The sequence below is a fragment of the Mixophyes fleayi genome, chromosome 9, assembly GCF_038048845.1.
Source record: "Mixophyes fleayi isolate aMixFle1 chromosome 9, aMixFle1.hap1, whole genome shotgun sequence".
Lineage (NCBI taxonomy): Eukaryota > Metazoa > Chordata > Amphibia > Anura > Limnodynastidae > Mixophyes > Mixophyes fleayi.
In genome coordinates, this window is record NC_134410.1 from 82,774,190 (window position 1) to 82,800,149 (window position 25,960).

General features: G+C 37.0%; 1 protein-coding gene across 6 annotated transcripts in view; it reads left to right on the plus strand.

Annotated features, from left to right (window-relative positions):
- GABRA3 (gamma-aminobutyric acid type A receptor subunit alpha3) overlaps positions 1-25,960 on the plus strand; it is a 252,998-nt gene that overhangs the window by 43,780 nt on the left and 183,258 nt on the right. For all 6 annotated transcript variants that reach the window (XM_075184593.1, XM_075184595.1, XM_075184596.1 and 3 more), the window contains one exon: positions 9,064-9,131. In XM_075184593.1, the coding sequence (XP_075040694.1) occupies positions 9,064-9,131 (68 nt within the window). The remainder of the gene's footprint in view (positions 1-9,063; positions 9,132-25,960) is intronic.

Sequence of the window (25,960 nt, forward strand, 5' to 3'; positions counted from 1 at the left end):
AAATTAATATTTTTTCCCCATTTAAACTACTGTATGATAGGTCCAGTAAGAAGAGCTGAAGATTTTTTTCATGTTTATTTAAGTGGTAGCTACAATAATAAGGGTTTTGGGAATAGGGTATTTTATTCAATTAAAGTTTATTTGAAAACTGTGTTGTTATATTTTACTGTTTAGGTATAAAAGACAGGGGCCTGATTCATTAAGGATCTTAAAAGAAGAGGATTCTAATTTCAGTCTCCTGGACAAAACCATGTTACATTGCAAGGGGTGCAAATGAGTGTTCTGTTTTGCACATAAGTTAAATACTGACTGAGGGTTCTTAGGTGTCACACTGTTCATTATAATGGTACCACTGAGGTGATAAATTTAACTCTCCAGGGGTCTTAGTCTTGTTCATTACCCCAGCCCCTGCAACCTAGGGAGATAAGGAAGAGCCCCAGTGCTTTTTAATATGGGATTTCTGGGGATTCAGGCCAGTGCTGTGATTCTGGGTTTAATTTTCACAATGGAAATGGAAACCTATATTTTTGCTCTCTCTGTTATTGTGGAAACCAGTCTAGTGCTGCATCTGGTTGAGGATTTGCGAAGAGAGGCATTCTGCTTGCATTTTAATTACCGTATATACTCGAGTATAAGTCGACCCGAATATAAGCCGAGGTACCTAATTTTACTACATAAAACTGGGAAAACTTATTGACTCGAGTATAAGCCTAGGGTGGAAAAGAGCGCTAATTTAAAAACCTAAATAAAAATGATAGGTTCAATCTATGAAATCATTTTTAGCTAGATGACAAGGAACATTCATAAATGATTATAAAATCATTGGGTACAACCTAACCTAAATAAAGGGGTATATAAGGGGTAGGGATATAAATGTATGAACATGGTGGCTGTATTGTTTGTTCATTATGTAATTGCACTGTAAATTAAAAAAAACAAACAAAAAGGAGAGAGAGAGAGAGAAAGAAAGAGACAGAGAGAGAGAGAGAGAGAGAGAGATTTTTCACTTACCCGGCAGTGGAACGCATATGCGTTCCAACAACAGGAAGTTCGGCATTTGGAACGCAAGTTTGCGTTCCAAATGCCGAACTTCCTGTTGTTGGAACGCATATGCAGAAGTTGACAGCCGAGGGACCGGACACCAGGTAAGTTCACCCGTGTATAAGCCGAGTGCCCTTTTTCAGCATACAAAAGTATGCTGAAAAACTCGGCTTATACACGAGTATATACGGTACTTATTTCTTTTTTTAACTTGATTTACTATCCAGCAGTTTGGAGACTGAACTTAAAATCTCATCCCATATGTTGTAGCTGCATACCAGTCCGCTGCTTGTTTAAGCTAAATCTGAAAGAAAAAATATCTGTTTTACCCCTTATATTGTGTAAGAGCCCCACTGCTCCTCAGCATCAGCCCAGTCCTATGGGGGGGGGCTAAAGAGAACAGGTCCCCGCACCGAGAGATGACCGTCCCAATGCTAAGTAACAGGGTAATACTCTCATAATTGAGTGCAAACACTTCTGTGACACTACAAGGGCCATCATGTGTTCACAGTCAATGATTGTTCTTGCATGTTGAAGCTTGCAGAACTACAGCATGCACATAAGAACGAGTGCATATTAGCACTTGTAGTGCCACAAGTGTGCACTACAAGGGTTGGCCCAAACACAAATAAAAACAGTTTCCCTGTATAAAATGGAAATCTTATATAAGTAATACAAATAGATTGCCATTACTTGATCTAGTATGACAACAATGCTAATGATTTAAGTACTATCAGCTGGAGTAGTCAAGATACAATCAGCCAATAGCAGCTGGCTATCCAGGAGTTTGGAGACCGAAAATGTAAATCACTTCCTATGGGGGGCTCACTACTTCTGCTTCCACATACTTGCTTACCTCCACACTTTGTCTAACTAGTGCCTCTAAGCTGTATTACTGCCATTATACATTCTTACAACTTTCACTGCCTCTTCACCACTTCACTGGAATCTGTGTCTCACAACTACCTCTATACTAACCTTCTGTCTCTGTTTCTATTGCAGCTGCCATTGCTTGCACTGTCTTATTTTTGTTGAAATTTATCACATCGCTGTATCTTCTACCACTTTCTTATTTGTCTGAATCCTATTACCATTGTTTTATTGCCATTGTTTAGCATCACTGTTTTTTCTACTGCTGTCTTACTTGACATTGTCATCCCACACCTCTGCCTCTCCTTCCCATCCCCCACTTCTTCTATTGCAAGCACATCTACATCTTCCTCCTTCTCTTTACCTAAACTAGCCCCACCTCTGCCTCATTGCCAGAACTTCCTTGTCTCCACTTTTATGTCCACTATGGCTGCTGGTGACATGAGCCCCAATCCCGGGTTCCGCTCTATGCCTACTATCATCCACCTCTCCCTACCATTATACCCTCCCCATTTTACTACAAACCTTCCATGCTCCCCGTGTCTCTAATCTTCCAATCTCATCACTATCCCAGCTCTCTCCCACTTCCCCTTCTCGTGAGCACTCTGGAATGATATGTATGCATTAAACTCACACCCAGCCACAAGATTTTCCTCTCGCTCCTTCTGTCTCTGTTACTGAAGCTTTGGATCTCCCATTGGGACTCCCTCCACTCCTTGGCTAACTTCATCCACTTTAAATTCATGCTTTCTTCATGTTTCACTTCCCTCTCTCTTTTCAAACAAATCCACAGCAAATACTTCATCTCCATTCTGTCCAAAAAACTCTACCACCTGTTCGCCAATGTCAATTCAATTCTCTGTCCTCCCTTACCATCTGTCCACTGCTCACTCACCGCCCAAGACTTTGCCACTCACTTTAAAGACAAAATTGACACTATCCACTACAAAAATTCCACCCAGCAGATCCACCTTTACCTCTCCACCACTTTCAACACTGTTGACCACTCTCTTCTCCTTGACATTCTTCTCTGCTTTGGCCTTTGTGACACTGCCCTCTCCTGGTTTGTCTCTTAACTCTCAGGTCGCTCCTTTAGTGTCTCTGCATCTCTCTCTTTTGATTTTTGCTAAGGCTCTGCACTAGGCCCTCTACTTTTGTCTATCTACATTTCCTCTCCTAGCAAACTCATCCATTCCTTTGGCCTCAACTTCTACCTTTACACCGACAGCACCCAAAGTTACCTTTCCTCCTGTTACCTCTCACTCTGTTTCTTATTCTGCATCTACAATCTCTCTGCCATCACCTCCTGGATTGCCCAATACTTCCTCAAGCTTAACATATCCAAATCGGAGCTTATCATTTTCCCTCTGTTAACATCAATTTCCAACCCTGCATTTCCCTCACATTCAACAATATCACTCTCTCCTGTTTCCAACATGCACTGTCTTTGTGTCATCATTGACTCTGCCCTGGACTTGACCCCTCACATCTGACATTGCTATAATATACCTCTTCCTCACTCAAGAAGTAACTAAAATCCTTGTCCACTTGCTCATTTTTCCCCGCCTTGATTACTGTAACCTCCTACTCACTGGCCTCCCACTCCTACTTTTTCCTTCTTCAATCCATCCTGAATGCCTCGGTTGACTTATCTTCCTCTCCTTCAACTCCTTATCTGATCTCCCTTTCTAGAAATCCCTTCACTAGCTGCCTATTTACTCAAGAAGTAAGTTCAAACTCTTCACTCTCACCTAAAAGACCTTCACTGGAAATTTCCCTTTATATATCTATGACATCATCATGAGATACACCTCAGCAAAACCACCCTGCTCTGCTTCTGAATTTCAACTCTCATCCCCCCTCATTACCTCTTCCCACTCTAGTCTCCTAGACTTCTCATGCTCTGCTCCCCACCCATGGAACTCCTTTGACTCATCCTGCCAGACTCTCCCCCCAATCTTTAATCCTACAAGTGATCCTCAAAACTCACCTTCTCATGCTTGACTACCCTACCCTGTAACCACCCTCTCTGTCTCTTCCCTTTACAATATTCACTCTTGGTCCATTTGCATCTACTGTCTACCGTTTGTCTCCCATTAGTTCCTCCGTCTAGATTCTGAGCTTTCATGGGCAGGGTCCTCGCCTCGTCTTGTCTCATGTCTCATGTCTACCTCCCTCATACAACCTTGTTGTCCTGTCTTAAGTTGAATTCTCAGCTACATGCTATTAATGCTGAAGAAAATAATCTTTTATTACTGCACCAGATATTCTCAACTAAGAATAGTCCCGCTGTTATCTCCCCTAAATTTTATGTATTTTTCTATATATAAATATATTAACTTAAATACTGGAAGGGAGGTGTTACCACTTAACTAGGAGCCAATGTGATTGCATGAAAAAAAAAAGAAGTTAATTTCTGTAGTGCACTACAACAGTGAAAATATGAAGGCAGACTAATACTGTATTATTTCTAATATGAATGCATAATAACGTTTCCACCAAAATAAAATGTACATAAATAATTAAACTTATATATTCATAAACGTCAGCGATTTTTAAAATGTATATATCTATATATATAGATAGATAGATGGATAGATAGATAGATATAAATAGATATATCTATCTATATATATATATATATATATATATATATATAGTGCCTGTACTGTGATATCCTCCTTCACATCCCTGTGCCCTATGCATACTTGCCTACTTATAGCAAGTTGTATCCGGGAGAGGGGCGTGTCTAGAGGGCAGGCGCGGTCAAACGCAGAATTTTAGCCCTGCCCCCACGACAAATATTCCGGTTTGTCGCGGGGAGTGGGGCCAAAATGACGTGATTCACCGCAAATCGCGCCATTTTAGCCCTGCAATTGCGGGATGCGGGAGACTTGCCAGCTCTCCCGGGAGTCCGTGAGACTGACCCGAATTTCGAGAGTCTCGGGAGAGTTGACAAGTATGGCCATATGCTGAAAACCTGTGACTCTGTGTGTAACTGTTTTTGTGTCTGGCAGCAATTTTTGTTTGCCAGAGATATTTTGAAATGTAGAAATGATTTGCAGGGGGATAACTAAGAAAACGATGCATGCTTAAAATGTACTAAACTTTCTATTCAAAGACAAAACAAATATATGTGGGATTCCTGCTTTAAGAAAAGAGGAAACATTTGCAAACATAGCTAACATCTTTCACAAGGACTAAACAAAAAAATGGGAATAAAACTTATTGGCAATTTTGAAAAGAAGATGGTGGAAGTATATGTTCTTAGGCATTATAGACATTGAAGCAACATATTTAGTTGCAGCTCATCAATATACCACTTTCATTAGTATACAGCTACTAAATTGTTTTGTCATCCCTGTGGTGATATTACTGTCCTGGTTGTTCTTGCTGGTACGATATAAGGTTTTACACTTCATTGGTGCTGTGGCCTGTATCGTAGGTATTGTTTGCATGGCAGGAGCTGATGTACTTATGGGAAGGCAGCAAAAAGCAGGCATCCAGCTGTTTTCCGGGATTTGGAGAGTATCTTGATCTGATTCAACATAATTTGGATATCGAGATAAGCCTAAAAGAGCTTATTTCTGGTACGAGTTCACTCACATAAGAGTGGATGGTGTTAGACCTTTTCCCGAAAACCTATTGCACAGTGTCTTTGGTTTACTCACTTTGTACCTCTCTATGGTGATGAGGATTGGGTGTATCTATAGACCATTTTGGTTTGATGTGCACCTGTGATATATGCAGTACAAATATACTACACTATTGTGCACCTTGTCCTCTTTTGCTTTTATTCCTTGAGATATATATATATATATACACATATATATATATATATATATATATATATATATATATATATATATATATATATATATAAAATGTATGCTTGATGTATACACCAACCTTCTATTTATTTAATTATTATAATGAAGAGTCCTATCTCAATATTGTAGTACTATGGTTGTGCCAGAAATACTATAATACATTCAGTTGATATAGTGAAATACAATGTAACCATAGTAACTACTTGGTTACTTGTATTGTTTAAGTTCAGCCTAATGCTCCTTTTCAGATGTAAGGTTTGCACCTGCTCCAGGGCAGGTGTAACTGACAGATGATATTGATGATCAAACACGGCATTCACTCTCGCAGTCTAATGGGATGATTGACAACTCACCTGCACACCTGACACCACTTAGTTCATTTAACAACACTATATAAGACCAATGGAGCCAGATTATTATAGTGCCATTTATAACATTTACAAAGTGTGTTAAAAAGGTAGTTACAGTTTTAACATGTGCGTTTTGGGTGGGGTACGTTTTTGCATCTGCAGCAATCCGACAACAATTAGTCCAACCTAAAAATTCCAAATAGTATCAGCACAACAATGAGTATAATGTAATACAGGCATGGGGTCTGGCCATTGTAGCTTTAAAACCGGCAATCTCTGGCCATTGTAACTGACATCATTTCTTCATGGACACATTTTACACAGTTACATTTTAGATCTGCCGCCAATTCAGTATGTAGGAAAAGTTGTATGTCAGTAATATAGTAAGTCTATATTTACTCATTGTCAGAATTTTTAGGTAGGGCTAACTGTTGTCGGGATTATTGAAGCCAGAAAAGGAAACAAATTCTTTTCTCACTACCCTTTCACATCATTTATATACAATAGCAATGTAGTATACATTTTGAAATGTTGTTTCATACATTAGCAATGCTGTCCACTTTTGCCTATGTCGTCCAGTTCGTGCACAGTAGCATACATTAGTAATGTTGTTCTCTGTTTTAAAATGTTATGGGCGTATTCCCTATTTCATCTAGTGCGTACACAGTAGCATACATTAGAAATGCGGCTGTCAGTTATAAAAGTTTGCGTAATGTGTTGCATAATTTTATTTTTAATTTTTTTAATTTTCATGTTTAACAAATTACATTACATATTTTATTATCCTGGTTTTTGAAAAAAAAAAAAATAAAAATGAACAGAGCTTTGTTAGCTGGAAGTATGTCTGGTCTATAATGTATAATGTCAAAGCAGACCCAAAAATCTACACTGCCTGAGGTAATTTTTTAATCATTGCTGAAGCGGTGAATCTGGAGGATGACAGATGACACTCCAATACTAGCAACTGGTACACCGTCGCCGGCCCAGGGAGCGTGTCTTCAGGCCACGTGTCAGCCTCTGTGGGATGCTGATGCTGAGGTGGTCCATCGCTATCGGCTACCACCTCATGTCATCATGTACAGCCTGCGTATTGTGTAGAGTGACCTTGAGGCTTTGCGCAACATCCCGACAGCAATACCACCGCTGACCAAACTCTTGGTGATCTTGCACTTCTGTGTGTCTGACCACAGTGGGTGACCATATTGGGTGTGGTGGCATATTGTCCCACGCCACCTTCATGCGTGTGCTGGAGGTTATGCTTCGAGCTGTCCTGTCACACATCCATCAATTTATACATCTGCCACTCGATGAGGAGTCCCTTGTGACCTTAATGCGGCAGTTTGCCACTATAGCCAGCTTTCTGTGCATTGTAGGAGCATTAGATGGTACACATATACTCTGGTACGTCGAGTGGGAATGGTTCTATTTTTCCCAATAGAAAGCATTACCACATTATCATGTTTAGGTCTACGCTATTTGTGGTGCATACCAAGGTACACATTTATTGTGAAAAAATTGCATAAATATATAAAATGACAAGCAAATAACATATAAAACTATAAGATATTAATATCACATATTAAAACAATCTCTGTATAGAGCTGCACATAATGTAAACTAAGATATCAAATCGTTCATCAGTCATAAAACATTTAGTTAGGATTTTAACAGAGGGATAGTGTTGCTGTTCCCAAATTACCACATGTGCAGCTCTGAATGATTAAGGAAACAAAAATGAAAAAAAAAACAGTTTCACCCTCTTTGCAATCCCCTCTACTATCAATATTTCAGTATTAATGTAGATATTCTCTTTTTCCTGTATAGGTAAAAGCGCTGCTGCTGATCAAGCAGATTAGTGTCGTTCCACAAATGTGGCGGTGTTATAAATCATGTAAAAGAAGAATAGATTGATGTTTTGTCATTGCTTTGGAATCTATCTAACATGAATTCCTTCCATTATAATGATTATTCTGCTGTTAAGTGGATAACTGCTGTTTGGTATTTGTTTAAGACCCGCTGTCAGTCTCCAGCGCCCAGTCTGCTAGTTAGCACACTGTCTTCACTACAGCTGATAGAGATGAAATACAATCTCAGGAAGACATTCTTTCACAATAGTACTAATGCTAATACTAATATTACAGTCATTTTAAAGTTTCTATCATAGTAAAAAATACGCATTCCATTTTTTGTGATAATATGTTAGGAACTTTTCTAACAGATAACTTCATATTGAGATTTGTAATACCTATACATAATTTGTGTCATTTGTGAAAGAGGAATACATCAGCCATGTTGATGCTGATTTTAGTGTCTGACATTTCTTAAGTTTGACTTTACATGTTATACTGAGAAAGGGAACAATAAAAATATGGGGAATATTTATGTAGCTTAAAAACGAGGTATGAGGTGAAGCTATTTGTGTAGGTGTCACTAGTGAATGTGACAGGGCATAATGTTGACTGAGGTGCCCTAAAAAGAACGAAGTGCACAAATAATATGGTTGAAATTGATTGGATTATTATTGGACACTCATCTGTCACTTGACCTTCATGTCAAGCATTCAGTTGGACACTTGTGTGGCTGGCTTTACATAAAACTGAGCAAATAGATTTTTACGGTTTGCAATCTGTCATATTTTGGCCATTTCCTGTCCCCAAACCGTTTTGGGGAATTCTTGAAAAATCCAGTAGTTGAAATTTAAAGTTAGATTGCAGGGGAACCATTATTTTCAATAGAATGTGCTTTCCCCTCAAAAAGTACTCATTATATCCAGCCCCTCTGCAGTATGAGGCCAAAGGGTCTTTATTTATTGATGCTTACAGGATATTATACTGTCCTATCAGTCAAACAGCACTTTGTTGCAAATATCCAATGCCTTTGAGCTTGTACTGTAATTTTTATTTTGTATAATATGTATCTCTGCACTGATTTGAACATAATGTAAGTTATTTAATTATTTCCTACTTTTTCAGATTCAGTAACAGAAGTTAAGACGGAAATTTATGTCACTAGTTTTGGTCCTGTTTCAGACACAGATATGGTAAGTGTTATTTTCATATGTTGTTTTTAATTCACAATGTGTTGAAAGCAATGTGAAAAATATATGTTTTTAATGGATGTGCCCCTTCAACCATATTAGTATAAATGCAATTTTCATGACAATTCAATAAAAAGTAAACCTTCAGACTCCCAGTTAAATGCCATTATTAGTCAATTTCGTGTAGGGCTTTCAAAAGTTATAAAATAAACAATAATACATTACATTATTCCAGATATTTTTAAATGTCAATGCAGCTTACCATTAAAATTGACCAGAGACTTAAAGAGAAATCTGGATTGCCCTTAACACTCATGCCACTTATAACTTACTTTCAGCATACACAATAGTTTAGTCATGGAAATAGGTCTTACCAAATTAATTATGCCATTACGATGATGAAAAATTTCACTTAATGTGAGTTGTCATAAGAATGCCAATGCTTAAATAGGCCTGGAGAAATCTGTCTAGGGGATCAGGCACCCTCTCCAAATTTTGACAGAATAAACAGTATAAAGCAATTGAACTGTTGGAAATGTGATTTTGTCCTAAACTGTGGTTCTCCATAAAACTTGCCAGTTCTGGAGAGTGCTAAGGCTTTAAGTACTCTGTACATTTTGAAAATCATTCAAGTATTAACCTGGGTTTGTAGAATTATGAAAAATGACATCATATATTTTTTAACCTCTGAGATTTGCATGACAGTAGGTAGTCTAGACATTCTAAGAATATGCTTTTTCTTGATTCATTATCCCTCTGGTCTTCCATGGTTGTGTAAACCTAATCATCTGATTTTCAAATGGGTAAGATAACCAAATGGAGTTCATATTGTCTTATAGATTGCTTAACTACACTTGTTCATGTTACTTCCATATTCCACAGATTATACTTTTATGTTATTCAGAATGTGCTGACGTGTTTGGAAAAAGATTTGCTGAAATGCTGCCACCTTATAGACATTATAACTGTCCTATTGGTCTGTTATCTGAAGTCCATGTCACCTAAAAGAAATGTTTATGCTTTGTCCAAACCTGAGAGCAAGGTTTTTCAGGAATATATAGAGGACAATTTAAAACATGTTTTTATTCAAATTTCTGCTACTCCTCCCACAGCATGTTTTTTTTGTTGATGAAAAAGATGGAGGTCTTTGCTCTTGTATTGATTACAGGTCTGGATAGAATTATTGTGCAGAAGAAATGTACCTCTTATAACTATTATGTTTAATAAAATATGTGGCGTTGATATTTTTGCCAAGTTAGATTTGAAAGGAGCAAAACATTGGATACAGATTAGTCAAGAGGATGAATGGAAAACACTAGAGATGTTATAAATATTTAGTCACTACATTTGTCACTGACAAAATCGTGAAATATAACCCGAGCATTACAGACACTGTTTAGGGCAATTTGTAGTAATTAGTCCGTATGTTGTTTTTTGGAAGAACAACATAATGACATCTGTTTGGTATTGGTTAAGTTCAGGGTAAACCTGATAAAAGCATCTTTTAAACTACTGAAATATAAATTCTTGGATCTATTATTCAAGTTTACAGATGTATCCAGGAAAGGTTCACATTATATTAAACTAGACTCAACCCAACAACTTATATCCATCTAGAGATTTTTTGGTTTCACTAATTACTATAGATCATTTATTAAGAATTTCAGTGCATTAGTTGAATTTCACTACTGCACTCATTTCTCCAATCCATCAGAGATGAGAGATTGTTCCTTATTGGCTGTCCATGTATTAAGTAGGCGGGCTTACTGGACATTAACTCATTGGCAAAGGGTGCTCCTCTGGCCTTATTTTCTCCTTATGGATTATGTCAGATCATGAAAAGAAGAAGATGGTAGGTAAATTATTATTATTATTTATTAAACTACACTACAGAAAAAAGTAAGAAAACGTAAAAAATGATTACGTACTATAAAAAGGGAGACACAGTTATTTATTATATACTAGAAAAGGGTGCACAATATTATAGTTTATTATACAAATGGGGCACCATCTTTTAACATTTAATATAAAGGGGGCACATTTGTAGTTTATTATACAAAGGGGGCACAATATTCTTTATATTTCCCCACCAGCCATGATGAGGTTCGCCACTTCCCTCCCTCCAAAGACCGGGCCTGAGGCAGAGTAGTAAAGCCTGTTGAAGATAGAGAGGGAGAGACTTGCCCTAAACCACATGCAGCATGGCCTAAACCACACGCAATTTAGGGGTCTTGAAAAAGTGATTTATTGCATAAATACAGCAATTTGGAAGGAAAAGTCACTGGGGATGTAGTGGTTTCAAAACCGCAAAAAATAAAATAAATGTTTAGTAAATTTTGCTCTAAGACTCTTCCTAGCAACCTCCTAAGTTACTGTTCCACTCATCATTATCATCATCATCTATTTATATAGCGCCAGCAAATTCCGTAGTGCTTTACAATTGGGAACAAACATTATTAAAACAATACTGGGTAATACACACAGACAGAGAGGTAAGAGGGCCCTGCTCGCAAGCTTACAATCTATGGGACAATGGAAGTTTGAAACACAAGGGCACGTGTTACATCATATTGCACATTGGTTCAGCTAGAATACAAAGGTAAAAAGTATTGAGTGGGCTGTGTGATCAGTCACACAGCAATGTTGGTCAGAGGGTTGCTGTCTTGTGTTAGCGGTGTAGAGCAAGCCTGGTCAACCTGTGGCTCTCCAGGTGTTGTGAAACTACAAGTCACAACATGCATTGCCAGGTGAATAGCTGACAGGGCATGCTGGGACTTGTAGTTTCACAACACCTGGAGAGCCACAGGTTAGCCAGGCCTGGTGTAGAGGACGGTAATAGGGTAACCTAGGGAGATTAAGATGCTGGTTGGAGAATATCATAACCCTGTCTAAAGAGGTGGGTTTTCAGAGAATGCTTGAAGGTTTGAAGTCTAGAGGAAAGTCTTATTGTGTGAGGGAAGGAATTCCACAAAGTGGGTGCAGCCCGAAAAAAGTCCTGTAACTGGTAATGGGAGGATGTGACTAGAGTGGAAGAGAGACACAGATCTTGTGCAGAACGGAGGTGTCGAGTTGGCAGATATTTTGAGACAAGTGAGGAGATGTATGTCGGTGCAATTTTGTTGATGGCCTTTATCCATTCTAAAAGAAATACAAGACTTAAACTGGTTGTTCAAGAAGAATATCTAATAATTTTATTCAACTAGTTTGGAGGTCAACTTATAGAAGTGGTGCTAAGGTATATATTGAGGAGGTTTATTAATATGTGCTACAAATAAAGCATCTTGCTCTACTCCATATGGTCTGCATCAGCCTTTGCCCATCCCTAAAGTCCATGGACACATATAGTGATGGACTTAAACAATAAAGTACAGAAGGTGCATCAAGTTGCTCACAAATCTTATTAACTAGAATTGGATAAATATCCAATCCCACCAAACAAAGTCCTTTTTTCTCTTTTTTTTGGTCTTTCCTTTGAATATTCCACCACAAAACAAATGGATAGATGTTTCTTCCAACGAGTGTCTCATATATATTTAAATGTCTCTGGTGGTATGATGCTTGTTATTTTCACTCCAGTTGATAAATGGAGTAGGTATATAAAAAAATATAAACACAAAAAAATGGGTCAGCGGTTGAATAAATCACCAATTAAAACCCAAAGAGATTGCTACTTGTATGTGTGGGTAATTAAGGTAACACCCAAGGTGATGAGGGGATCAGAACTCAATATAGCAAATTTCTTTGAACTTACATGCAGTAGGTAGAGACAAAGGTTCGCCCTAAACAACACCCTATTCGATCACATAGATATCTCCCAAGGTTCCATTTCAATCGATATAAAAAGAAAATAAAATCATATCTGGTGTATTACCCCAATAAAAAGATCAATTTATTGTATGCTTAAAAACAAACGTCTAAAACACACAGCTTCATCAGCGTGTCCTAAATGAACATAGTTGTTACACTCCTACCGGATTTAGGAGAAAAGTCAGCATGTCAGAAAACAGTCCCGATCATAAGCGGCATAGCGAAACTGAAGTCCCGATCATAAACAGCTGGTACAGTCGATTCCCATTTGGGTAGCGTGTGGTGATCAAAGGTATAATAGTCCCGTATTGACCAACGCGTTTCAACCCCGCCTCTGGGGTCTTTCTCAAGGTATATACGGGATAGAAGGAGTGGTCTATTTATTCAACCAACAGCCAATCACTGTCGAGAAATCACGTTGTTAAAAATTTATTATGCATCCTAATCCAAAACATAGCTGGTAGAAGGCCTCCTCATAAATACAGTGCCAATTGAACTAACAATAATAGGACAACAATAATAAACCAATTCCAAACTTTATCTCGGTTCTCCGTTCTATTGCGTCACTAGTTGTCATGGTAACACTAATTTTCATCTAATCACAGAGTGGAATCAGCACCATTGTGTCTCTTTTGGATATCTAATATAACCACTTTGATTTAGGGCAAAGATAAAAACAATATGAATATATCTCACAGAATTATGTATTCCCTTATGAGTATAACCTCATGCTTATATTATTTGAATACTGAATAAACGAAAAAGCAAAAATATATATAATACCCATTCAATAAAAATTCTTGTTAGGGGATATAAATGAATTTTAATAAGATGATCTATCTCCCACTGGTTAGATAATTATACTCTTGAAAATCTCACGACTCAATTGAGTCCTTAATCTGTCGACAGTGAGAATAGAGGAGTGTGTTATATACCACACTGTTCCATTATCACAAGCCAGATTATTGACATATTCTCCAAATTGGTATAAACAAATGATTGTGACAATAATCTTCAAACTGAATAGAATATAAGAAAATATGACAGAATATATGGCAGCCGAATTCATGCTATACTAATAATTTAAAGTGGTACACATGTTTTTTGAGAGGGCAGTTGACACTCATTAAGCCTATAAATATTAAGTTTTAGAAAGAAATGAGTAAATATCACTCCAGAAACCATTTTAATTCGAAGTCGACATTTAGTCCGTCAGAGGTTAAGGTTTTGAATCTATAAATATCATCCATTTCAGCTCGCGCCAATCTAATATCTTGATCCTTACATCTCCAATTATTTGGAATTTTCCTGATCCCACAAAAGAAATCAATAGAACTAGTATTGCAATTGTGGAACTCTTTGAAATGAGCTGATAAGGAATGATTGATGTTGCCTTTTTTGATGTTTCTTAGATGTTCTGCTATACGGATTTTCAGTGATCTACTTGTTTTCCCTATATACTGTTTTCCGCATTTGCATTGGATCAAGTATACCACATTATTAGAGTGGCACGTGATGAAGTCTCTGATCTTCTAATCAAACCCATTAGTAGTTGAATTTCATCCTGTAATTTTTGAACAATCACTTTTAATGGTTCTACGAGGTAAGCATGTACCAAATCTGTGGAAACCTACAGTATTGATCCGTTGTTGGTTTACTTTTCTTGGTAAAATGCTTCGAACAATATGATCTTTAATATTCGGAGCCTTTTTATAGATGAATCTCGGTTTTTTTGGTAGTTGATCTCGTAGAATAGGGTCGCTTGTTAGCATCCTCCAATGTTTCCTTATAACATTCTCATAATCTCTAAACTTCCTATTGTATTGGGTAATGAAAGCTATGCCAAGGTTATTGCTATTCATTTCTGTACCTGTGGGACAATTTATGCGAGTAAGAAGGAATTGCACCGAGGACCATGTATGTGAAGACCAGATCACCACAATGAAGAAACAATTCCTACATAAGGGCTATTCGAAAGATTTAGTAAATAACGCACATATAAAAGTCAAAAATATGGATAAATCTTCCCTTTTGGAACCGAAGAAGAAAGAAATGCACACTCCTGCCCGTTCCCTGCGCTCGGCCAATGACCGTCGCCTCTCCTCCACTCTGATCAGCTCTTCCCACTCCAGAATCCAAGACTTCTCCCGAGCTGCTCCCCTCCACTGGAACGACCTCCCTCGCTCCATCCGTCTCTCACCCAGTCTGTGCTCCTTCAAACGGGCACTCAAAACTCACCTGTTCCTCAAAGCCTACCAACAATCCACTTAACCCTTACCTTGTTGCACCTTCGCAAACATCCTTCTCTCGTTCTCCCCTCTCTCCACCAGCCCCGCCTTTCTCTCCCTTACTTTAATGGCTCCCTCCTGTGCCTGTTTGTCCACCCTCCCTTAGGATGTGAGCTCGTTTGAGCAGGGCCCCTCTCCCCTCCTGTCTCCATACCTGTTCTTCTACTCCATCTTCGCTCATATGTCTGCCCGGAGTTATGAAGTATTGGTACTTTGTGTTTATTGCTCTGTACTATGTCACCCTGTATGGTCTCCTGTTTGTATTATGTACGGCGCTGCGGAAACCTTGTGGCGCCTAACAAATAAATGATAATAATACTAATGGGTTTGATTATAAGATCAGAGACTTCATCACGTGCCACTCTAATAATGTGGTATACTTGATCCAATGCAAATGCGGAAAACAGTATATAGGGAAAACAAGTAGATCACTGAAAATCCGTATAGCAGAACATCTAAGGAACATCAAAAAAGGCAAAATCAATCATTCCTTATCAGCTCATTTCAAAGAGTTCCACGATTGCAATACTAATACTATTGATTTCTTTTGTGGGATCAAGAAAATTCCAAATAATTGCAGATGTAAGGATCAAGATATTAGATTGGCGCGAGCTGAAATGGAGAATATTTATAGATTCAAAACCTTAACCCCTGACGGACTAAATGTCGACTTCGAATTAAAATGGTTTCTGGAGTGATTTTTACTCATTTCTTTCTAAAACTTAATAATTATAGGCTTAATGAGTGTCAACTGCCCTCTCAAAAAACATGTGTACCACTTTAAATTATTAGTATAGCATGAATTCGGCTGCCATATATTCTGTCATATTTTCTTATATTCTATTCAGTTTGAAGATTATTGTCACAATCATTTGTTTATACCAATTTGGAGAATATGTCAATAATCTGGCTTGTGATAATGGAACAGTGTGGTATATAACACACTCCTCTATTCTCACTGTCTACAGATTAAGGACTTAATTGAGTCGTGAGATTTTCAAGAGTATAATTATCTAACCAGTGGGAGATAGATCATCTTATTGAAATTCATTTATATCCCCATACAAGAATTTTTATTGAATGGGTATTATATATATTTTTGCTTTTTCGTTTATTCAGTATTCAAATAATATAAGCATGTGGTTATATACTCATAAGGGAATACATAATTCTGTGAGATATATTCATATTGTTTTTATCTTAGCCCTAAATCAAAGTGGTTATATTAGATATCCAAAAGAGACATAATGGTGCTGATTCCACTCTGTGATTAGATGAAAATTAGTGTTACCATGACAACTAGTGACGCAATAGAACGGAGAACCGAGATAAAGTTTGGAATTGGTTTATTATTGTTGTCCTATTATTGTTAGTTCAATTGGCACTGTATTTATGAGGAGGACTTCTAACAGCTATGTTTTGGATTAGGATGCATAATAAATTTTTAACAACGTGATTTCTCGACAGTGATTGGCTGTTGGTTGAATAATTAGACCACTCCTTCTATCCCGTATTTACCTTGAGAAAGACCCCAGAGGCGGGGTTGAAACGCGTTGGTCAATACGGGACTATTATGCCTTGGATCGCCACACGCTACCCGGATGGGAATCGACTGTACCAGCTGTTTATGATCGGGACTTCAGTTTCGATATGCCGGTTATGATCGGGACTGTTTTCTGACATGCTGACTTTTCTCCTAAATCCGGTAGGAGTGTAACAACTATGTTCATTTAGGACACGCTGATGAAGCTGTGTGTTTTAGACGTTTGTTTTTAAGCATACAATAAATTGATCTTTTTATTGGGGTAATACACCAGATATGATTTTATTTTCTTTTTATATCGATTGAAATGGAACCTTGGGAGATATCTATGTGATCGAATAGGGTGTTATTTAGGGCGAACCTTTGTCTCTACCTACTGCATGTAAGTTCAAAGAAATTTGCTATATTGAGTTCTGATCCCCTCATCACCTTGGGTGTTACCATAATTACCCACACATACAAGTAGCAATCTCCTTGGGTTTTAATTGGTGATTTATTCAACCGCTGACCCATTTTTTTGTGTTTATATTTTTTTATATACCTACTCCATTTATCAACTGGAGTGAAAATAACAAGCATCATACCACCAGAGACATTTAAATATATATGAGACACTCGTTGGAAGAAATATCTATCCATTTGTTTTGTGGTGGAATATTTAAAAAAGAGAAAAAAGGACTTTGTTTGGTGGGATTGGATATTTATCCAGTTCTAGTTAATAAGATTTGTGAGCAACTTGATGCGCCTTCTGTACTTTATTGTTTAAGTGAATTATATATGCAGTGGCATTGTATTGTGTATTTAAGCTGACATCCAGTTAGGGAGCGCTCTTTTTGGAATTCTTTTTATTGTCACATATAACGATGGAGATTAATGATATTGGCTCTAATGAAATGTTTTACTTTATCCTTTTTTTCGCCCCACTTACATTCTGCCAAGTAATTGCTCTTGATAATTGTAGATTATGCATTCAAGTATCCTAGAATTCAAAATAATTTATGCCAGCAATTAGTTTTATGTAATAAACACTGTAATGTTATATTGTTAATGTGTTATTATTATTTGTATAATGGTATACAATTAATTTTCTCTTGTAGAAATGGATTTGCAGTTTTTAAGGTTTTATTATTAACAAGCAGAGTTACCCGACATTGCGCGGGTCCGATTTGTAATGTGTACAGTTTTTATATATTAGCCAATTATTTGGTAAAAAGATTTGTTGCTTTGTTACGTTGGCGTTATGTTGTGTTGTGGCGAAGTTTCCTTCCAGGAATCAAACAATTGTTTACAACCAAATATTATGTTTTCAGTCTTTGTCGCATTGTCGCGTTGTTGCTATGTGGCTTAATAGCTTACTTTTTCGCTACTAAATAACTATGTAAGATTTGGCAGCTTTACCTTAAGAGGTGTGGAATAGAGAGAGAGAGAGAGAGAGAGAGAGAGAGAAGAAGGATGAGTGAGAGGGAGGGTGAGAGAGACACTGGACTAATTTAGCGCTGTCTTATTTTTATTTCCTTTAGCTGTGTATTTATATATATAGGGTGCAGCCTCTATTGTAGACAGCTGCTATAAAAGTTATTTTTATTTATTCTAAGATTAATATATTGTTTTTATAAGCGTCTATAGGGAACTTGTGACTTGTGTTTATATCCTAGAATTCAAAGCACCATATTGTCTGGCACTACATTTTGGAGAGCGTTCTACAGATTATTAGGAGTTGAGCTTACCATATTTCCTTCTGCCATTCTGAAAGCAATGAACAGGCTGAATGTACTGATCAATATTTGGGACAAATATTAAGGTGTTATATATCTGATTAGCAACCTGATAAGACCAAATGTGTTGCATGGCTAGAATTCGCTCATAATACTTTACCCCGTGAGGAATTTTAGCAATTTTGTCTGTATGGTAAACATTCTAAATGCTGCTCACTTTTCTTTTTCACTTCTGAAATCAGAAGTCTTTGTAGTTGAGTACTACTCACAAATCTGGAAAGTTAATTTACTTTGAAAAACATAGTTTTTGTTTTGTTTTTTACAAGAAGTAACAATATGGTGTGGGCTTAACTTCTATCACTTGGGGAGCCCCATAGTCCATTACTTGACTCCAACTGTTATTGCATTGAGGTATTTCTATTGAACTCGTTGCCACCTTTGCAATAAGATGGTTCGTGAAATGTCATCCCTGCTAGATATTCCACGGTCAACTGTATGTGATATTATTAGAAAGTAGAAGCAGCTCAGCTATGAAGCGGAAGACCGTGTGGGGTCATTGACTGTTAAGGCGTATGGTGCGTAAACGTAGTCAGCGCTCTGCTGATTTCATAGCTAAAGAGCTCCAAACTTCCACTAGCATTAATGTAAGCATAAAAACTGTGTGGTGGGAGCTTAATGGAATGGGCTTCCAAGGACGAGTACATGCATGCAAGTCTCACATCACCAAGACCAATGGCAAGCATCGGATGGAGTGGTGTAATGCACACCGACACTGAACTGTGGAGCAGTGGAAACGTGTTCTGTGGAGTGACGAATCACACTTGCTAGTCAGATGGGTGAGTTTGGATTTGGCAGATGCCGAGAGAATGTTATCTGCCTGGCTGTTATCTTAATGCTTCAGCATACCAAGTCATTTTGGACAATGCTATGCTTCCAACTTTGTGGTAACAGTTTGAAGAAGGCCCTTCTCTATTCCAACATGACTGTGCCCTAGTGCATAAAGCAAGAACTACAAATATATGGTTTGATGAGTTTGGTGTGAAAGAACTTGATAGGGCCGCACAGAGTCCTGACCTCAACCCCACCGAACACCTTTGGGATGAACTGGAATGGAGATCATGAGCCAGGCCTTCTCGTCCAACATCAATGCCTGAATGCATGACCTCGTAAATGCTCTACAGAATGAATGGGTCCAAATTTCCACAGAAACACTGTAATGGTCAAGTGTCCAAATACTTTTGTCCATATAATATATATATATATATATATATATATATATATATATATATATAATAGTATAATTAGGAGGCACTCACAGGACTTTTGCAGAATATTAAAGTATTTATTCCATTAAAAATTGGTCAACGTTTCGGGCTCCACACAGCCCTTTATCAAGACTAACACCACAGTGAACCAAACACCCTTATATACCCTATACAGTGGGAGTGAACCAATCAGGCAATCACCAGCTGTGCAAATTGGCTACACAAGGTGCAAAGCACACCAAGAAGGAAAAAACTTTTTTAATTAAATCAACAGCTAATGAGCTAACTGGGCTAACAGAATACCAGAGAAACCTATAAAGACAAAACTGATGCAATATATACAAGCAGTAATTAGTATATAATAGATCCATATATAACTGTTCACTAAGAATTGCAACAAATTAGACAAGTAAAAAATACCTTGTAGCATTAAAGTGCAATATATTACATACAGTAGATATTAATATGTCATTAGATATTCAGTTATAATCAAAGGAAGGATAATACAAAACATTTGAGTAATTGGCGTAAACTATCTATATCTGCGCTGTTGTTTCTATCCATTTTAATCATATATTTCTATATCTGTCCACTCAGATAGAACTAGCTGCAGATAGTAAGATGTTTAATTACAGAGAGAATAGGAAGAGGAAATTAGATCATTTATTTAATCACCAGTCTTATGGAGAAGACTCTGAATTCTTTGAGGAGGACTTAGAGGGAATAATATCCAGATTAGAACGAGAATTTATAAAAGAAAGCAAAGTCTGGTGGGAGGTATCTACGTTGGAGAAATATTTGGCAGAAAAATTGATACCCATAGGTCTGAGGATGAATAAGACCCCCGCTTTTGAAACAGAGACATTAGAATTTACCACAAAATGGTAAAGAAATTTAGATCAATGCTCCTTCGCTTTAATGGAACTGATTATTAATGAAAGACAGCAAGCACTCAATAGAGTAGCTCAGGAGATAGAAGATTTAAAATCCCTGGTTGTCCCATTTTCAAATTTGGAGGATTTCAAATATTTAGAGGAGGAGATTGTATATAAGATTAATAAACAGGAGGGTAAGATTATAGAAAGGAAGCAGAAAAAATATAGGAGAGACAAGGATGATATAAATAAGGGAATTACACATCATTTTAAATCCCATATGAATACAGACAAAAAGGAAGAAAAAAGAGTTCATGAGAATCATAGGTATGAAAGAAATACAAATAGGTGGAAATATAATGCATATCAGAATGATGTCAATAGAAGAAGAGAGATGACCCCTAATTTAAGAGATGTTCCTAAATATCATGATCGCTCAGAAAGGGGAAGCAGACATGAAGATTGGCAGGAGGTCAAAAGAAATAAACGTAATGCTAAGAGGAGTCCTAGACAAGATTATGGACGCTATGACTATAACTATAGGAATAGATACCCTATACAAACCAGGAACAGATTTGAGGCCCTCAAACAACAAAGTGTTTTTTTAGGAGAATAAGATTGATTAATAAAAGATGTAATAGAAAAGGGGTAAAAGAGCAGGGAATCATTTAAAAAATAAGAATAAAGATAAAAATAAAAATAAAAATGAAGTTATAATAAATGAAAAAGATATACCCATTGTAATCAAGAAGAAAAAGAAGTGGGTATGGATAAAGGGGTCAAAATCTTTAATCTAAGCAAACATGTGATATCAGAGGATGAAAAGAAGGTATTGACTAAAGGACTAAAATTCGCTCCTTCTAGCATACCGAACAAATTTAATATCTTTGTAGACCTTCAGAAATTTATAAGGAAAATTTCTTCAAAAAAATTCTTCAATAAACATACTGACTCACAAGAAACAGGGAATAAGGATACAAAGGGACACATCTTTAAGAAAAATCTACATTTTACCCTCATCAATGTAAAGGACCGTTAGTAGAAACATTTGAAACCCTAGTTAAAGAGGATTTGAGAAATATGAAATGGAAAAAAGAGAGATGCAATGTAACAAAGGCTGAACGGATGGCATTGAAAGAATTAGGAAATAATGAATCTATAGTAATAAAACCAGACGATAAGGGTGGGAGTATAGTTATTTTAAATTTGGAAGATTACAACCAAGAAAACTATAGACAACTTAACGACCCTCAAACGTACAAAAAGTTGAGAGCAGACCCCACTGATAAGATCACCAATAAGTTTGATCAGCTATTGTCTAAATATGAGAGTAGTAATACTATATCATCTAAAGTTAAAGAATTTTTGAAAATTCAAAATCCATCTATTCCTGTGTTCTACACATTGCCCAAAGTACATAAAAGTTTAACATCTCTGGGTAGACCGATAGTCGCAGGGATAAACGGAATAACTTCCAACTTATCCCATTTGTTGAATTATCACTTACAGCCCTTTATGTCCCATATTAGATCTTATGTTAGGGGCACTATGGACATGCTGAATAAATTAAGAGAGATCGAATGGCATGATTCCTATATTTTGGTAACAGCAGATGTAAGTGCTTTGTATACGATAATAGATCATGATAAATGGAACACAGGCAGTAAGATACTTCCTAGATAAAATAGATATGGATGAATCTCTAAAAATGTTCATTTTGGAAGGCATAGAATTTATTCTCAAGAACAATTTTTTCTGGTATGGCGGAAAATTTTATTTACAAAATCGTGGAACAGCCATGGGGACCAGATTCGCCCCCAGTTACGCTAATATGTTCATGGGCTGGTGGGAAGACTCACATGTGTGGAACCACTCAGCCATGGGGGCGGATCTGGTCTCATGGTTTAGATATATCGATGATATATTTTTTATTTGGAGAGGGGACCAAGAATCTCTAGAAGTGTTCTGTGAAGAGCTCAATTCTAATATGCTAAATATCACATTAACATATGAGACCAGTAACAGTATAGTACACTTTTTAGACTTGGAAATCAAGAATGCAGATGGTAAACTAACTACAGATATTTACAGAAAACCCACAGATTCCAACTCGTTCATTCCGATGGACAGTAATCATTATCACAAATGGCTCGAAAACATACCAATGGGCCAGTTCAAAAGGATTAAAAGGAACTGTACAGAACCTCAAAGGTTCTAGGAAAGATCACAGGAATTCAAAGTCAAGTTTATAGAAAAAGGGTACAATGGGGATGAACTAGAACGAATGATTGAACAAGTTGAGAATATTGACAGGGATCAATTATTTATTCCCAAAATAAAGGATAAGAACCCTCAGTATAAGGATTTGGGAATCCCATTCATTTCTCAACATTGTTCACATTCAAGGGAGTTTGAAAAAATCATAAAACGCCATTGGCCTATCCTCATGAGAGACCCTATGTTAAATGGAGTCATTCAACAACATCCTAAGTTTATATATAGGAGAGTTCCCACCATAAAAAACCATGTAGTGAAAAGCTGTTTGAAACAAAAACAAAATATGATTATCAAATCACAAGGTTTTTATAGGTGTGGAATATGCCAATCCTGCCGTACAGTTAAGGGGAATGGGAAAAAACGTGAGGAATTGAGATCCTCTGTTGTAGATTATGCACATAATATAAATCATTTCATTACGTGCAATTCTACAAACTGTATTTATGTGGTGGAATGCACGTGTAATAAACAATATGTTGGGAGAACATCCAGAAAACTTAAAGAACGATGGAGTGAGCATATTATAAACATCAAAAAAGGCTATGAACAACACTCCTTATCGTTACATTTTAAGGAACAACATAGCTGTGACACTAAAGAAATAAAATATTTCTGTGGGATACAGAAGGTATTAGGGGACTTAAGGAAAAAAGATTCAGCAGTACAGTTAGCACAAGCAGATATGAGAATGATTTATCATATGGATACACTCATTCCTAGGGGTCTCAATAAAGATTTTGAGACCAAATGGTTTTTAGTGTAAGCTTGCTATATAGATTTAGGAGCAGGAAGGTGGCCCCATATTATGTATGTTGGCTTTACATCATTTGGTCTAATTATATGCATTAGATATTGTATGTTTTAAAACATCTGTTTTTATTATGTGTAGGATATGTCTATACATTTTTTATGTCCAGTATATATGGAGCATAATATTCTTCTAGCCTTTTGATCATTGGGATTTACATAATAATTTTATCGTAATATGCTGCTGTTTTTGTTTGTTTGTTTTTTTTTGTTTTGTTTTTTTGTTTTAATATTTTGAAATAGGGTTAATACCAATCCCTTCACATGTAGTATATGTCTGTTAAGACACACTGGAACACAGATTTCACGGGTACTGTTTTTGTGCAGGTCATATACAACACCTGCAGATGGATTAGCTACTTTTCTCCAAGCTTGTTGGATCATTGGGATCTACATAATGTTTTTCTCTATGTTGTCATTTAAATGTGCTGCTTTTTTATTCTAAATAGGGTTAATATAATTCCTTTTTTATGTAGTATATGTCTGTTAAGACATACTGATTTACAGGTTCCACGGGAACTGTTCTCATGCAGGTCATATACAACACCTGCAGATAGATTAGCTATTAGTTTAAATAGCAAGGAAGAACCCACCCTCCATAAGCCTTGAGAAAGATTCAGACCGAATCGAAACGCGTTGGATGGAGGTTCACTAGCGGGTGTCCCTTACCTTATATAGCTATTCCCGTGAGTTGCAGGCGATTCCGAGGAAATATATATATATTGCATATATACCATCTTATGCGAGTAAGGGTACATCGGATGAGAGGATTGTTTATCGTATGATACATTTGTGTATGTCTTTTTTATTGAATAATCCATTTTATGTAAGAGTTAATGCACAATTAGCATTTCCTTGTATTCCCCGTTTAAACATCATATTCGGTGGATCCGTATCACGAGGAACTCGGTATATCCGAATTTAAGAAAGTGATTGTGGGAGAAACACATGGATATCATTTGCTGAGGTTATAAAAGGAAAATCGTTGTCAAAGTGCATAGGATCGTGGATCGGTGAGAAAACGGAAGACATGACCACTCCCCCCCTTTTCTTTCCCTGTCCGATGATTGGATTCACAGCAGAGGACGTCATCCCAACTATAGTTTGTGGAGAGGTTCACGGAACAAATGGAGTGACCGTGGAAGAGTTATACACGCTGATGTACTACCTATTTCTGGTGAGTACATCTCCCTAAGGGGGTTTTTCGTGTGGATCCGGACGGAATGTATAATCATTAAAAAGAGGCTATACATTTGGAACAAACGGCTTTTAAGAGCTACCATTATTTTGGACTATTTTTGTCTATATGTCGCTTTTGGTTATAACCTTGAAAATTTGTGTGTTACGATATTAGGCGCCGTCATTTGTGGCATTGTACTATATATATTGAGCTCATTTTTACTCCTTTGTGGATAGGAGTAGCCACATACGGGCTGCCACATATCTATATCTACGCTGTTGTTTCTATCCATTTTAATCATATATATCTATATAAAGGTTTGTTGCTATCTGTTATAGCAAACCTATATACATCACTAAATCCAAAAAATAGCCATGCACAAATCTGGTGAATAAAAATTATACTAACTTTGTATAAGTGGACCAAAAAGTAAGAAAGATGAAACCACATTGTAAAAGAATATTACCACCAAATAAGGAAGGCATAAAAACAAAGATCAAACAACTAGAGCACTGTAAATAACCATAATGTAAATGTTTTTGTTTTTATAACAAACAACCAAGATAATTCTCATTATTTAGCCCACCAGGGGCTAAAGTATTCAGTTGGGCAATCCAGCGGGCTTCGCGTTGTAGAAGTATTTTGGGTCTGTTGCCACCTCTGGACAGTGGTGGCACATGATCAATTAATATGCATCTCAAACTTGTGACCTGATGTGATAGGTGTAAAAAATGTCTTGCAACCGGTTTATCTGATGTTTGATCTCTATAGGCCACTCTAATGGATGATCTATGATTAGCAAAATGCTCCCAGAAACTGCAGATCGTTTTTCCTACATAGGCTAGACCACAGGGGCAATAAAGGATATAAACCACGAACTCTGAAGTACAAGTGAGGCGGCATTTTATAGCATATCTCCTGTTTGTATGAGGATCCTGAAAATGAGTCCCAGTCAGTAAGCTATTACAGGTGGTACATCCACTACATTTAAAACACCCCACTTTCATAGGGGGCAACCATGTTTGGATCGTTGGAGTATATGCTGCTTTACAGTCCGCATGTACCAAATTGTCAC